Source organism: Myotis nattereri (assembly GCF_964212035.1).
Source record: "Myotis nattereri genome assembly, chromosome: 10".
In the NCBI taxonomy this organism is placed as follows: Eukaryota; Metazoa; Chordata; class Mammalia; order Chiroptera; family Vespertilionidae; genus Myotis; species Myotis nattereri.
Genome location: NC_138085.1, coordinates 56,586,749 through 56,604,361, shown reverse-complemented (window position 1 = coordinate 56,604,361; position 17,613 = coordinate 56,586,749). Strand labels below are relative to the sequence as shown.

The 17,613-nt window shown below is 38.0% G+C and overlaps 1 protein-coding gene across 1 annotated transcript in view; it reads right to left on the bottom strand.

Annotated features, from left to right (window-relative positions):
- Positions 1–17,613, bottom strand: part of NRXN1 (neurexin 1) — a 1,005,506-nt gene that overhangs the window by 469,799 nt on the left and 518,094 nt on the right. The window contains exons 15-17 of the mRNA XM_081100745.1: positions 17,346–17,519; positions 12,711–12,737; positions 11,702–11,821 (exon numbers count right to left, since the gene is read on the bottom strand). Of these exons, the coding sequence (XP_080956871.1) occupies positions 11,702–11,821; positions 12,711–12,737; positions 17,346–17,519 (321 nt within the window). The remainder of the gene's footprint in view (positions 1–11,701; positions 11,822–12,710; positions 12,738–17,345; positions 17,520–17,613) is intronic.

Sequence of the window (17,613 nt, the reverse complement as noted above, 5' to 3'; positions counted from 1 at the left end):
GTAAAGGATGCACAGGAATCCTCTCAACTTGACTGTTTTATTCAATATTGAGAGACTGCATAATGCAATCTGCAGACCATGACATTTTAACTTAGACAAGCCTGAACTCTTATCATGTTAACATTGGAATACTGCTTCAGCTCATATGCACCTCTTATAAAATAGATGTCAGACTTCTTATGCAAGGATGAGAAGAAATTATTTCAATAAAAAAACAGAGTATAGTATATGTTTAATTAGTAGTTGTATTCTTGATCATGCTAAAAATTATACTGCCCTAATTACTGGATTTTTTAAATCATCAAAATGCATTTATTTAAGTACCCAAAATAATTACATTTAGCATTTAACTAAGCAAGTATACATGCATGAGCCCAGGCACCAGTAAAAATTTCAGCTTAAAACAGATTTGGTACAAATAAATATCTGAAAGGAGCTATAAATAGCTATACAAACATGAAAGAAACAAATAGCTGAAGCATTTGCCTTGTGTTTCAGGATTAATTCAAAGTTTTCTCTCTCAAAACAGGAGGACATCCCATTAATCAGATTTCCTTTTCCAAGTTCTTCCTTTTTATAGGCCTTGGCAGGAAAGGTCTTTGGCTAAAATATAGTTTAAGATTAGTGTGGTGTGACTGAGCTGTAGGCTGCATCCTAGAAGAGCCTTAAACATGAGTAAAAATAGGTCTGAGGGTTGAGGAAAAGGGAGAGAAAGAACACAGTGACAATGAATCACAGGCTTTCTGAGCTCTAGGGATCTTAAACATGAAGCAAACCAAGTCTTCCATTTTATAACTAGTGCCCTGGTGCATGGATTCATGCACATTGAAATTAACTAGAAGGTGGCCAGTGGGGCAGGGACTGGGCAAGACAGGCCAGACATGCCCTGGAGCCAACCTCCCATAGTCCCTCCCCGGCTTCTGCTGAGTGAATGCAGGGTCCCTCTGGCAGGTGAGGTCCCTCGGCCTGGCCTGCAGGGATCGGGCCCAAACCAAGGGGTCATGGAGTGCAAGAGGACATTCTGCAAATTTGCTGTCATACAGGGTGTGGAACACAAATGCAAGTAAACCAGATTCGGGGCCGACAGTGCCCCAGCAACAACATAACCCAAAGCTGAAGGTGGAACTGTATGGCCCCACGAGGAAGAGGGCTCCCTCCTCTCTGGTTTCTGGGTGCATCACCCGAGAACCACCGTTGCCAAGTCAGACACTCCTGTGTTGAGCATTTGCCCCCTGGTGGTCAGTGCACATCATAGCGACCAGTCGGATGGTCAGACACTTAGTATATTAGCCTTTTATATATATATAGATGAGGAAACTGAGGCCCACAAAACTCAAGTGACTTGCTCAAGGTCACATACTGAGATCCTGGCTAAGAATTGTCACACACAGATCGTCTTATGTTAGGAAGACAAATATGAAGATCTTACTAGATGTGGGATATTTGCTCACGAACAGGGAATTGTATCTGGGGAATTCCTAGTGAACAGGGATCATATTTATTTAGCAAGTGGTAAAAGTAGGTAAAGATGCAAAATGTTGTAGGCAATGAAAAAGGATGCCATGTTAAGAATATAGTCTCATGTGAATGGCATTTTTGACAGTGCTTCAATTGACTTGAGTATCTATTAGGTTAAAATTCATTTGCAGATGTGAGTAATACTTTATTTCCTAACCTACAGCAATTATCAGAGAGTTATTGCGAAGTACCCCAAAGAATAAGAATAGAGGGATATGCATTTGGAATTATTCACTCTCCTCATATTGCAGGGGCCATTTTGCCTTGAACTAGATTTTTCACAGCATGAATAGTGTGAATGGGAACTTTTCAAACATTCTCATGACTGCCAGCCAACGGAGGAGGCTGATAATCAAAATGAAAATGTGTGTTATTCTTTCAAATCACCATGTAAGACACATCCAAGATTGTATCAAACTGTCTCATAAATCTAATCATACTCTCTCAGAAAAATTCTTTAGGAAGAATGTCGATTTTTGTTATCTGGAAAGCAGAGAATTAAGAAGGTGATGTGAGAGATCATCTAATGTAACAGTTCACAGTCTTAGGTGTGTATCAAGATAATCTGGAGGCTCTCGGAATACAGGTTGCTGGGCCCTATCCATCAGCTGCTAACTCAGGAGGCTCTGGAATGTGAGAATATGCATTTCCTACAAATTTGCAGATTGTTTTGGTACTACTGGTCCAAAAATCATATTTGGGGAACCACTGATTTACTTCAGCCCCATTACTGTACTACCTCTTTTTAAAAATAAATATACATTTAATGATTTCAGAGGAGAAGGGAGAGGGAGAGGGAGAGAGGGAGGGGGGGGAGAGAGAGAGAGAAAGAGAGAGAGAGAGAGAGAGAGAGAGAGAGAGAGAGAGAGAGAGAGAAACATCAATAATGAGAGAGAATCATTGATCAGCTGCCTCTTGCACAGCCCACACTGGGGATTGAGCCTGCAACCTGGGCATATGCTCTAACTGGGAATGGAGCCGTGACCTCCTAGTTCATAGATCAAAACTTAATCACTGAGCCAATCAGCTGGGTGTTGTTTTGTTTTGTTTTGTTTTGTTTAATTTAGACTAGTTCTAGTGTTCTTAGAATTTACATTTTAAGCTTTTTTTTCTCAACCCCTCCAACAACCAAGCAAATCCTATTTCTGATGCTGTCACTGTGGACTTGGCAGACTGATTGTGGTTTAGGTGGGTTGTAATGTAGTAAATATTCATCATCCTATTAAGCTGATATTAGGCAAATTCTCCTATAATACTGAACCAGGGCAATTAGTCCCAGCGAGCCTTTCGCACTTGGCATTTGTATACACAACGGAACCATCTTCATCATATTTTCTGGGGAAAGGAAAAACACCAAAGATTATTACTAATTCCATCTATATAAGATCAAATGGGCATCTGGCTCTACCAGAGCTGTTGCAAAGGTGGCATTTAGAGATTTGGTCAAGAATATGTTATTACAAGTGATATGCTGTTATAAGCAAAATGGCAGAAAGCTTATGTTAGTGCTAGAAAAATACCCCAGCATTGCTAAATCTTAAAGCTTAGCTAAAAAAGATCAAGCAAGCAGTGTAGCATTTCATAATAATGTCATTATTCCTGTAGGTATCAGCTAATTAATGAGAAAAAAGTAAATTAAACAAAAACAGTCATCTTGAAACAACTTAAGGTCCCAGAATTTGTTAAATTTAATGAGTTAATATACAAAGCAGGACTTCAGCAGGATTGGAAGAAAATAGAAAGTGATGCTCTAATTCCACTGCCCATGGTATATGTGCATGCACACACACATACTCACTCACATGCCCCCAGATAGACACACACATCTGTACTCACGGCACTTGGTTTCTAACTACATGAGAATAATTCCACACGGGTCCTCATTATCAGGAATAAAGATAATGAAAATGTATTTACAGTAATGTGACAAAACATATTACCCCTGCCAGTTGTTATATAACATGTGGATACTTTCTTAATCAAACTATAGGGGCACACACAATCAGTTAGCTTGTAAATTATGACACATTATCTTGTGTCAATGTAGGCCCACCAACTGTAACAAATGTACCACTCTGGTGAGAGACGTTGATAGTGGGGGAGGCGATGCACGTGTGGGGACAGGGGACATATGGAAAATCTCTCTACCTTCCTTTTAATTTGCTGTGAACCTAAAGCTGCTCTAAAAATATAGTCTTAAGAGCACACCAATCTTAAAATATTACTGAGCATTTAATATGTGCTAGACACTGAGAAATAATACCAACAAATAGAATGGAATGGAAAATACAGTCACACATAACAAGACACCTGTCAGACAGTAAATGTTGGGAGATTCAGAAGCAGAAGAAATCACCCATGAACTGAAGATTATTCTGCTCTGAATGAATTAATCTGCGCTGGGTCATCTCCATGGGCTGAATTCTCTTAGGCAGAGTGGAAGGCAGAGAGAGGAGGACGATCTGGAGGAGGGAGTCGTTGAGCAGAGATGAAGGCACGGAGAGCATTCAGCGACTCCACCAGTGGGTCTCTGTCCATGTCTGGATCAAAGAGCTGATGCCCGAGCGTATGGGGAATAAGGCACGTGGTGGAGTTGTGTTTGATGGGAAAGATTGTGGAGAATCTTAAATATGGAATGAAGGAATGCAGAGATGCCAGGGAAATAAATGTCAACTGAGCCTACTGAACACTGAACCTACTGACAACACTAGGAAAGGAAATATTGGGGTCAGGGAAGAAGATTTCCCAGGTGACCTTAAAACCAGGAATTTGAGCTGGTACTGAAGGGCTACTCCATTTGGGTTTACACCACTATAACTTTCAAGGACTCAGCTAAAAAAAAAAAAAAAAAAAAAAAAAAAAAAAAAAAAAAAAAAAAAGGTATAATTGTGGCCATCATACAGCTTGTAGACACTGAATTCCAGAAGAAAGGTTGCAGTCACAACTCGGGCACCATCCTCTCAAACGACATTCCATAGATCAATTTTAGTTTCAGGAGATTTCATTTTAAGAACCTTAGTTTTTTATCTTTGGCACTTCAGCAACACTGAAAATGCTTCCAGGTTTTGATTTACAGAAATATTATCACTATCAATAAAAGGAATGTGCCCGACATACTAAAATCCAATTTAATTACTTCCGTGATGTCTCCTGCGGCTGAAAGGACTGGTAGTTTAACACTTTTTCTGTTTATAATTTGGTAAAATGAAGCACTTGCCCTGATTGGGACCTGAAAAAGCAGGTTTATAGCTGATGTCATGGAAGCTGGACCCCCAGTGTCAACAACACGGTCTTATTGTGAGGACAGTGATCACATGTACCCCGATCCTCGGTCCAGATTCCACGAAGTCTGGCAGCTGAGTGACCCTCAAGGAGTTGACATGGAACCTGGCTGGGATGTTCATGTATCATGTCATGACCTGGAGGCGCTTTGCAAACATAGCCAAAGGCCTGCTTTGAACCAACACCATTCCCCTGTCGGCATTGCCCCGAGCTGCTGGAATCCAGATGAGGTCTTGAAAGCTTCCCAACAGGAGATGCCAAGCATCACTATACACACTCACCCGTGCGAGTGAAGAAACCTAGCAAAATATATTCTTTACGTACCACTACATAGCCCATCTGTTTCCCTCAAGGGTCATATGGTACAGATTTATAAGAAGCATTCACACCTACACGAACACAGTCTCCGCTATCTGTGAAATGTAGCCTCCTCCTTGTTCGCGACCCACTTTTTCTTTTTTTTCTTTTAACATCTTTCTATGGCAGCTCATCCTTTTAAAAAACTTGTTTCATTCCGAAATCATTTCAAGTTAAGAAATGCCTTTGTACCTTCCTATCTCAACAAATCCTGGGGAGATTAAGCCACAGGCTCCATAGGCCATTTTCTGAAATGTGTGAGAATTTAGATTATTAGGGTCATTAAAATCATACACTCCATAATACCCAGAGCTAACAGCTCACCCTTGCACTTTCTGCTGCTATAGAATGCTACCAGAGAAGTAAGCTGCCAAGGAGACCATAATTCCTCCCTATAAGAGAATCCAACACTGTTAACTGCTACAGTAAATTTCGTTAAAGACTCAGAATTCTTTATTCAGGGAAGGAAGGAGGATCACTGGGCAGGGTGCATTTTCTTCACAGTAATAAGTTTTTTGTTTATGAACAGAATTATTCCTAATGCAAGCACAATGTTATTTTTATCATGACCTTTTTCTGGACTCTGCACATTTCTCCAGAGCTTTCTTTCCCTTCCCTACACATACAAGGGCCCCTTGACCCTCACTATTAATCTCGTGGTGACTTTTCATGATCTGGCTTGATGCACTGTATACGTCTTCAAAAACCTTCAAAGACTACACTGCTAACTGCTCCATTCCCCCCCCCCCTTCCTACATTAACATTTGTAGAGAGAGAAAACTGAGATGTAATCAACATAATGAAACACTTGGTACACATTCATTGGTCACACAATTCTGAATCTTAGCAGCTCATTTCCCATAATACCCATTGTGAATCTGACTCAAGCAAGAGAACCTTGGGAAACATCTCTGCCTGGTTTCATGATGAAATATTAAATTATTGTTTTTGAGCAACTCAGGCTGTCATAGAGAAATCACAGAAAATTCCCATCTCTCTTTCATAATCAGTACTCCTTTTTAAGAGAACTGGAAGTTATTGACAGCCGCCTTAGACAGCCATAAATTTTTCACTCATCTTTAGACATGGCAACTGAGCAGTTGAGGGGTAGAGCATGGTTCATGCAACCTGCAGTTTAAAATTAAATACAAGAATCAAGAGTCAGATGAGGATGAGGAAAAACCCACAATGCTAAATGCTAGTCATTACTAACTTCTAGGGAATTTTGCAGCAGGGGGATTTCAATAACACTGAAAATGAATCTGTCCCTTTGAGAGAGAAATTGTGGCTGCAAATAAGAGTATAGGCTTGAAATTAGACTTACATTCAAAATCACTCTGTGCCAATCACTAGCCATTTCAGCTCAAAGAAGTTACGTAAACAATCCATGCCTCAAGATCCTCACTTGTAAACTGGAAATATTTTGAAAACTGACAAGGTAAGATGTTTAATATGTAAATAGCATGCACAGAGTACCTGTTAATTATGTGATTAGCATTAAAACATGGTGTTATTTACATAAAAATAATTTGTAGTTATTATGCACTAGCGAGGCATATCCACAGCAACAAAGTTATACTTCTTCTTTAAAAAAATTCTCATGATGATCTCATTCCATACAGTTGGAGAATTGACATGTTACTTTCTTTACATATCTTCTTGATTAATAAATGGCTAATAAATTATATATTGTTTAAAGTCATTTAATCATACAGGATTCTGAGAATTCACCATGATTAATCTTCACTTTGTTCACAAGAGCTTCCAGTGAGTCAATTCTGGGGAAGTAAAACCCACTTAAAAAGTAAAAGCAAACCTAAAAGCCTCAAGTTTCAAAAATTTTCACCACAGATTCAGGCATGCTCCCCTCCCAAGCCCCTGCACCCCCACCTCTTATGGTAACAGACACTGTTGAAGCTGAACTGTAACTCGGCACACCACATTTCTATACTAATGTAATGTGACAATGTTATGATGTTTGCTATTTTCCATATAATCATAGCCATATTCATCATCCCCAACCTGATGTTAAATTAATTAATATAGTTACATTCTATTCTGGACCAATGGGTGAAAGCAGAAAAGGATTATTGGAGCATAATGGTTTGATGATGGGGTGTGTGTGTGTGTGTGTGTATGTGCAAGCATGTATAGGTGACAGGTAGACTTTATATAAGGAATGTAAACTCTCAGACCTGGCACATAGCAAGCACTCTATAAGTGATTACATCCAAGAGAAAGTTCACAAATAGCTACAATATGTGGAAAGTCAGAAACGGTTTCTCTTTTAGAAGAGGGAAAGGTAATGCTCAGCTCAGAAGACCAGCGAAGTTTCCCGTTTAAGTAGAGACTGAAAATGAAAACAGAATTCTTTAAGCAGACAGAGTAAAAGGAATGGATTCCGGGTAGAAAGAGTGCATTCTCCAAGAGAAGAAGTGAGCACAGGCAATGGGGAGGAGAATGGGAAAGTGTCAGGCTGTTCAGAAAGCCATAGGTAAGATCATTGACAGTAACATGTCTCACGGACAAGGTTCTGCAATAGATAAAGATGAAAATGAACGCTGGGGTCAGACCATGGAGGTTCATAAACTCCAAACTGATGACTTGTGTTGTTGGCCGCTGCGGTGTACTAGAAATCCTTATATAAAATTCATTCACCTAGTCTACTTTGATTTAGTAAGTTACTATGATCAGCACTTACATGCAACACGATATGCAAAACACTGGGCTTATGAGCCAAAAAGATAAAGAATATTGTCCCTGAACGAAGCATATAGTCTTACAGGGAGATAAGACCAAACATAAATAACTATAACTATTTGTGCAACTTATAAAGTAGAGAGTGATGGCTGATGAAACAGCATTAACAAAACCCCATAGAATTCAGAGGAGGAAAATATTGTCTCCAGTCAGGATAACCAGGAAAAGTGGGTGAGATGTCAAGTAGGGAGAACAGGAAGGAAGAACTGGTATGGAGGCATGGGGTGAACTGGAGGACGGAGGAATAGGAAGTGAAAAACTCAAACTGCAGATTACTACAATAACCAGAAAAAATAATACTGGGTACCTAAACTATGGCATTGATATGAGAGAATTGAGGAATTCAGTACACTACACTCACACTTGTGCACACACCCATACACACTCAAAGCAATTGGTTTTGTCAACAAGTAGGTCATTTAGATGGCAATTTTCCAGGGAAGAAAGGCTTCCACAAAGTTTTCTTTAGAAGTAGACTTTTCCATCATTTGCCTAAGTACCTCTTTTTTTGAAAGATTCAAGTTCGTTAATGAGTATGATTTATACAAGATTACACATACAAGCTAAAAAGTATTCCCATCTTCCCATTGTAAATTGTATCTCCAGGCTAACATAAATAAAATGTTCTAGTTATTCTTACCACTCTATGAATCTTATCAGAGAGATGACATTTAGGTCTATTGGAGGATATGGGGGGAGCAGATCTCTTTTGCAATGTGGTGTGCTTTTGTTCTTTCCTCTTTTGAAAAGTTTTATGTCTATTTTCCTTTTTTGTTTGTTTTCTATGCAGTTGAAGGCTGCAGTCACAGAATATATGAATAAATACCTAAGTTGAAAATAATAATTCCATTAAGAAATGAAATGCGCTAAGTTGATTTTTTAAAGTCAATCTCTATACAGAAAAAGTTTTTAAAATTCCAGGAATCACACTAATTCTATTTGTGCAACTTATAAAGAAACAATAAGCTAGAGAGAAAAGGCTGATTTTGATCAATTTAAAAAGTGAAGAAAATGTGTCATGCTACTTTTACAGTTACTATTGTACCTTCTACAAATTATAGTTCCTATGAAAATAAGATTTGCTTTTAAATATTCATTTCTACCTCCATTTCCTCACTATCAAAACTCCGAAGTACAAACCAAGAAACTCACATTTCCAGAAAACCCAATAAGAGGTAATGATTTAATCAAAATGCATGTATTTTCAGAACCCTCCAAGTAATTTTCATGCTGATTCGTATAAGAGGCATATCTGGAGACACAGTTATTGGATGACATTTACCTTATTTACAAGAAAATAACAAATAGCCTTATCATTGGCATCGCCACTACTATCACCCAGAGCTGCATTCAAATAATTTTCTGTAAAAATGATTTGAAGACAGCATGATACTTAAAGTAGGATCTCGATGTTCCTTTAGGAAATGTCTAGCAAATAGATACAGAAAATTATATTCTTCCTACTTAACCAGTATATGAGAATGCACAATCTGACACAACCAAATGGCAACTGTTTTATAAAACATATAAACTAGATTAAGCAAAGTTTGGCAATGAAAGTTCTTTAGCAAAATGAGAAACATTTTCATGAACAAAAGCTCTCTCAGCCTGCACATGTGATCACATATCTGTCAGGATCAAACATGGTTAAAACTTTGCCTTAATAAAAGCATAACAAATTATTAGTCTTCTTGTTGTCCTTGAGCATAAGTTTATGTTATTTTCCATGGAAGTAACTATTCTGTGTATATATATCCTATCTAATAAAGAGGGAATATGCTAACTGACCCTCACACTGTTGCAAAGATGGTAGCACCCACAGCCAATAAGGAAGGAATATGCTAATTGACTGTCCCGCCCTCAAAGATGGCGGCACCCAGTCCCCTCAGCTCCGCTGGGGTAGCAGGCGCATGGCACGTCTGCCTCCAGAGTCCCCCAGTCCCCTCAGCCCACCAGACACCCAGGGCAAGCTCGAGGCACAGGCAAACCTCAGATGTCGGCTGCCCAGCTGCCCAGGGCCGCCTGAGGCTCAGGTAACCAGGAACGGCCAAGGCTTGCGCTGCTGGCAGTGGCAGCAGCAGAGGTGTGATGGGGCATTGCCTCCCGCTCCTGAGGGCTCCCAGACTGTGAGAGGGGGCAGGCTTGGCTGAGGGACCCCAGCCCCTCCTCCAGTGCATGAATTTTCATGCACCAGGCCTCTAGTATATATATCTCTTTATTAAAATCATCTATAAGTTATTTGCTTTGCTTTATGTACATATAAGTACTAAATCTTATGTATGTAAGGTTATTCATATAACCCCAAATGAGGTGGTTTGTGTGATTTGATTGTAGAAATACACTGTTTGCAAATATGTGAAAGTTTACTTGAAATTCTGTGGAAGATGTCACTGGTAAAATGGAGACTAAATATTTCTCCATCTATGGTGGTATGATCGCTTCCAGGTACTATTTTACTTTTCATTAATTGCTTGTTATACCTGCATTCAATATTTTGGATAGGAAACTTGAAGAGAGATGGTGAATTGTACACTATTGCTAGGCAACAACTTAGTTCAATGAAATATTATAGTTTGACCCCATCTTCAACATTGTGATACATATATCTATAGACATGAAGAGAGTCTCTAATAGAAAAAGGTCAAAATGAACAGAGTCTTTCTTTAAATCCATTCTCAAGCCTAGCCTTCACATGGAAGCCCAGACCCTCAATCATCACCATCATCTATCCCAGTGGTCGGCAAACTGCGGCTCTTTTGCCCCTTGAGTGTGGCTCTTCCACAAAATACTGACTTCTGCGCATGGGCCACGAAGTTTCAATCGCACTGTATATGCACGCCCACATGTGGTACTTTGTGGAAGAGCCACACTCAAGGGGCCGAAGAGCCACACTCAAGGGGCCAAAGAGCCGCAGTTTGCCGACCACTGGCCTATCCCATCATCCTAGACTAGCTTTCCTTAAATGTGGTAGCATTTACAAACATAAAAGCAGGTGCCTAATTTTACAACTAGGAAGCTTTGGCACAAATATTTTCTCAATACAGAAATGTAATGTTTTGTGGGAAATGCTTTTATCATTTTGATGAAATGCTATAAAGCATGATCTATTTTAACATTTAGAAACAAAACATCATTCTCCATACCAGTTAATTCCATCTCAAAATCCTCACTGCAATCACACATCTTAGACACTACCAGATATCCCACGGTACAAGGTGAACACTGTTTCTTTGTCATGCTTATATTGTGAGACGAAAGGGGGAAAACCCACAAGTGGCTAAAGTATAAGGGAGAGTACTTCAAGGACAAAGTTTAAACATGTTTTTAAAGTAAAAGGTAGATATTGGCTTGAATACAATAGAGAGTGGAATAAACATAATGAGAGCTGTCACCATTTGCTAAAATTACAGTCCTCAAGATGTAACCCTACAAAATTAAACATTACTTGATATAAAGCAATTATGAAGTCTCTTTCAAAAAAAACAGGGTGAACTGTCACATATAGGACATAAAAACATTATTTTCAACACGGTGACCATTAGCAATTCAAAACAATGGACAAGAGTGGAAAAACCGAAGAATTACCAGCATCAGCCTACCAGGTAGCTTACAGCATCCTTGATTTAATGCTTTAGTATTTAAGAGGGTCTTTTCTGTAGAAACAACTGCTTCACCTGCTTAGGACTGTGTACCTTACAGACACTGTGAAGAGTCCCCATTTGAGAGCCTGGACATCAAACTATAACAAAGATGAGTATCAGTCCAGGTGCGCACAGGTACTTACGGTCATTGCAGAGCGGGCCACTGAAGGAAGTCATGCTGCAGTCACAGCTGAAGCCATCCCACTGCTGCAGGCACACGCCTTGATTGGAACACGAGTCCTCTTGGCAGGTCGTGCTGGGCCCTGTTAACACAATCCAAAAGAAACTTGGTTTCCTATTTAAAAATCCCAAAGTGCTTTATACACGAGCGAGGTCACATATAGTAGTTGCCAACACCTCAAAGTATATGACCAAACCAGTTTTGAAAGTTCTAGTTCACACACCTGAATTAGAAACAGAGAAGCTGTAATATGAATGTTTTCTGAAGTTTCAAGTGCAGGACAAAATACATTATAATAGTCAATAAAACCAACAAATAGTAAAAGCAAGCACAAAGCTTCCAGTATGATTAGGCATCATCCATAATTCTCTCCCACCATTTGAATTTCAGAAAAGTGCATGGATCTCCTTAACTTCTCACAATGAATAGAGACACCATGAAAAATAGAGATTATAACTTCATGAAATTGAGATAACTGAAGAGAGGTATGCAAAAATGTCCTAGGTCTTCTAGAAGTTTCCCTGCACAAACTATGGATAAAGTTATGATTGTTGGGTGTTTCCGATAGGTATGTTGGCAAGTATCAATTCGCATGCTTTGACAATTTCATGCAATTAAACATAAAATGAATAACTCTGTATAAATGACATGCCCCATTTTAACATACAAGGAAAAAGAATGCTATTCTATTTCTAAAGAATCAGAACTAGAACACTGAAAAACAAAGAACTAAACGAAGGATGATAAAAGCACTAAAGGTAACCACTATACAAACATAGTCAAGACTGAAAGCCTTTATGCAAACTATGCTACAGAATGAGGTTTCTTGCACAATGTGCAAAAAAAGGAGAAAAATTAAATCTGAACCCAAACAACAGTTACTGCAACAATGTTAAAAAAAATGTTATTTGGTGGTTTCCACTCGGTATTATGGGGTTTCAGTCTTGTTTTGTACACACAGGGCTATCTACCTTGCAAGTCAGCTTTCATCAATGCAACTTTGTCAGCAAAATAAAAAAAAAGCAAAATATATTAAATGTTAGTAAGCAATACTGAAATGAGGCAAACACAGGAGAACGTCCAGATTCAGAAAGCATGCTGCTATAAAGGAGGAGAGAAATGCTATGTAAAGCAAATAAATTCATACGAACAGCCATAAATCTTAAGCCAAAAATAAGAAAGCGGTAATTTATTAGAATTTTACTATATATGTGTGTGTGTGTGTGTATATATATATAAAAAGATTAATTGAGCTGATGACATGAAATGAAGGAAAGTTAAAAGGGCTCCTGTAGCTTTTCCTCTCTTGGACAGATATAAGCACATTACCGAAGGGACTGACTGCACTGTAGAACCTCAATACTAAGAATAACTTAGGGAAGGTTGAAAATGGAATACTAGCCAACTAAATAACTATAGAATAAAAATTTAAAGTATCCCGTAGTAAACACAATTATACAGTTTTTATGAAAATGACAAAATAGACACCAGTAATTGGGGTAACTGCTTTAGTGAGTGAGAATTACCTAAAATTAGCCTTTATATAAGTTAATGTTTTTGTAAAATGTCCATTTTAACATGGTACTTACAATCAGATTTCTATTATGGTTTTCTTAAAGGTATTCTTCATAGAAAGTTATTAAATTTGGCATAACCCACGTGAATTCTCACAACCATAATATTCTAAATACTAACTATATAATAACAATAATTTTGGCATAGTAGTAATAATAGTTACTATTAGTAACAGTTGTTACTAATAATTATAATAATCTCACAGGTCTGAGAGCCTGAATAAATGTAATAGTTTTTCTCGCCCATTGCATCAAATAACCAAGAACCACCGAATTACTTAGTTTTTGTTGTTCTTCTAATCTGTGAGAGGTAAGTGATCTGATGATCTTTATCTCATGGTAGTAGAGACTGAAAATAGTGTTTGCTAAAAAAAAAAAAAAAAAAAAAAAAAAGAACAAAGTCTTAAAGCAATAGTCCTTAGCACATTCCTTCTTGGGATAAGCATCTGGTCAAGAAGTGGTGCAAGCCCAGTGGCTGTTTGATCAAGGGATAGGTGCTCCCTTGCAGAAAAGAGAAGGAGCAAACACTGATGAAGGGCCAAATTTTCGTTTTTGCAAAAATGATCAGAAATACAATTACAAAATGATGCTGAACTCTAAAGCTGGTAAAATTGCAACCCTAAAGAGTAATCTCCTCATTTTGTGAAGCAGCAACTCAGGGTACCTGCCAAAATTTATGTAGGCATAAAGACATGCTTTTATTACTATTTTTTTTTCATTATCACAACAGTCTTTTTATATTCCGGTATTACAAGATAATGCATGCCTATGCCTGACAAGATACATTTTTCAAAATACTCACTTTCTAGAACAATATTTAAACATTGGTGGGCATCTGGCCTGCAATTTATTTTTCCCTTTAGTTATATCATGTCCCTTTATTTTTATCACACACAAAAAAATTAGAAACAAGCCACAAGGACATTTGTATTAAGTGGTTAAAAGATAAGGACATGTCTGAAAAGGAAAGAAAAGTGAAGGTAAAACTACAATCTCTGGAAACCAAAGAGACAATAGCTAAAAGTGGTTAGATGTCTGAGCTTTACGTAAGGTAAACTTGGGTTCAAAGCTTCCATCACCCACTTACTAGCCCTGTGACCTCAGAAAGGTCACCTCCCATCTCTGAGGCTTGACCTACCTATCTAAAAAAGTCTGTAATACCTAGTTTATATAGTTTTGAGGAGTAAATAAAATAGCATATGTGAACTTAATGTCACCAGTGCTCAATGGTAGCTTTAATAATTATTTCTGTCACTTAAAAATGCATTTTGGGGCCAAGTGTGAGGAGTCTATGCAAAGAGTATCTAAGTTAAAAAAAAAAAATCACTGACTTCACATATGAAAGTTAACTGGACTCAATACGGAGCTGAACTGAGCCTGGTTACCAGTTCACCTTGCCTTTTATGTAAGCAGGGCAATGCCATCTCAAGCAGTAGAATTCAAAGTGTGGTTCTCAGACCAATAGCATCAGCTTCATTTAGGACCTTGTTATCAATGTAAATTCTTGGGCCCCATCCTGGACCGACTGAGTCAGAATCCCTGGGGGTGGTGTCCAGTAATTGGGTCTTAACAATTATACGGGCATTTCTAACACTGGCTACAGTTGGAGAAAGATTCATCCTCAAGGAATGTGCAAGCTCCCTGCCCTAGCTAATATGCGGTATAAACAACATGAGCTCTTACCAACTAAGATTAGTTAGAAATGAAAAGCAGCAAGTGAATATTTAGGGACGTCCAAAAACTTCTTACATAAAAGGGGCTTAGAGATTTTTAGGTCCTTTTGGGTAGGAATGATAGAAAATACTGAAAAGATATTTAGTTATGTGAAATTTGTACTATTTCTATTAATATGAAAGTTAAGTGAGCCCAATGTGACTTGGACTCAAAATTCTTGAAACAATAATATCTACAGAGAGAATTTAAGGAGTACTTAGAATATGATCACAAATCCTAAAAGCATGCAATTATTCCTAGGACAGGTACATCTGAGATTCCTAGAAAACATATAGGAGAGAAATAATCATAAATTAAAAGTTGTTAATATTGATGTTGGAATTAAAAAATGAGGAAAGTGTCAAGGCAGAAAGGCAGGGGTAAGGTAACATTCCAAGAAGAAAAAAAAAAAGAAAAATGAGGTAAAAGAGGGTGAGAATTATTAAACCTCAGATATTAAAGCATCCTACATAAGGTAGGAAGGAATCATTGTTATCATCTACTGAATGAAGTTTATAGCTTTCTAAGAGGATATAAAATCCAGTCACCTTAACCAACTTGCCCACTAGATTATGTTGGAAAATAACATGAAATATCATTTCTGCTAATATTCTTTCTCAATACATCTTCCTCTCATATCATGTGCCAGTGGTGGGGGATCATGTGTGTTTGTCGTTTTCTATCTGGTATGTGTTTAGTTGTGAATGTGTCTGTCTATCTTCTCTCACCATTTTTTTATGGATGAGATGTCACTTATCAAGCAATTGGTAGAAAGGCCTATTTTTGAAAAATATTTTCAGGATAGTTTGTAGTACTTTTTTTTTTAATGTACTTATTCTCACGAATTAGACCACATTCAAGAATTCAAGTTGTGCCGAAACCGGTTTGGCTCAGTGGATAGAGCGTCGGCCTGAGGACTGAAAGGTCCCAGGTTCGATTCCGGTCAAGGGCATGTACCTGGGTTGTGGGCATATCCCCAGTAGGAGATGTGCAGGAGGCAGCTGATCGATGTTTCTCTCTCATCGATGTTTCTAACTCTCTATCTCTCTCCCTTCCGCTCTGTGAAAAATCAATAAAATATATTTTAAAAAAAAGAATTCAAGTTGTATCTCACATTCTTGTATCTATCCACTAGAAGGGAGTTATTCACTTAACAACTTTGTTTGCTTTGCTAAACTGGTAAAGGAGAAAACACAAGTTTCCCTTTGTTTTACAGAAAGTGTTACTCCAAAATTTGAAAGAAAATAAACATGGTGATAACATTAAAAATCAATTTGACAGAGACGTCCATTAAATAGCCTTACCCTTCGGCAGGGTTAAAATACAATTTGAATTTCATCTGACTTTTCAGGGAAATATATGTTGCCGAGAGAAAAATATATTTTCAAATAAAAAAAAAGTCCCACGAGCTTAGGTAATTGCTAAGTCTAATGGCATTATTTGGGCTGAGAGAAAATGATTCATAATCTCTCAGGGGATAGGAATTCACATTTCTTTCTTTGCTTCTCCCATGGAAAATTTCCTTATGAATTTAAAGTTTTCAAAACGGCCCAAACTGTGTTCAACATTAAAGGAGAAGCAGCAACACATTCAGAACCAGAAAATTCAAGATAATGTGATTAAATTACATTTATGGAGGGAGAATTGTCTCAAATAATCTGAGGTGTTGAAGTGAAAATTATCTCAAATGGAAGTAGCAATCAAAAAGTACTCCTACAGATCTTAGTCTGATAGAAAGCACAAAAGAACAGGAAGGTTCTTGAACACATTGCTGAAGCAGGGAATACTAGTCTTGAGTAGCAGGAGAAACCAATTTTTGCTAAAACAAACTGATAATATATATACTCATGCTGCTGGCTAGATACAAACCAAAAAGTAATTTGGGAATGGTATCTAAACTTTATTCTCTTGTTATATCCTATTGAATGTGTATTTCAAACAACAGGCTCAAACTGATTAACACTTGCTGGAATAAATATATTTTTCCACTCTAAATGGGATGTCTATTTAATGTTATAAAGCAAGCATTGCAGAACTGATTAACACACAAACTATGTAAACTATAGAATGCAAAGAAGCAGAATATAACAAGAACCATAGATATAGCTCCTGTTTGACATCAGGCATAGTGTAGGCCTGCAAACAGTCCAGAAAAAATAAGATTTATGGGTTGAAGGTTAAAAACATGAATAAGGATTTCTAAGCCCTCAGTGGGGGGTTGACCAGTTGGCAGAGATGAATTTTGCTGGCTAGAGAGATCTGTTCTCATTTACAGGTAGAATTGGAGTTATTAGAGTGTGATATAACAAAATCTAGTACCTTCGCATCCTCTCTCAATCTGTCCATTGCAGAAAAGGGCATCTGAGATGAGGTCTGGAAGCCGTCCATTTAGATCGACTGATGCCAGGCAGCCTTGAAAGCCCTCCTTGGCATGGACAAGTTTCGGCAAGGATTTGTATGTTTCTTTCGCCACTCCTCCTATATACAAGTCACCTGTGGAAAGATCAAAGTTTTGGTCACAAAAGGAACTTGTCCTTGACTTTAAACATACAATAGGACAGGAAAAAATTATAATGAGGTTTACTTT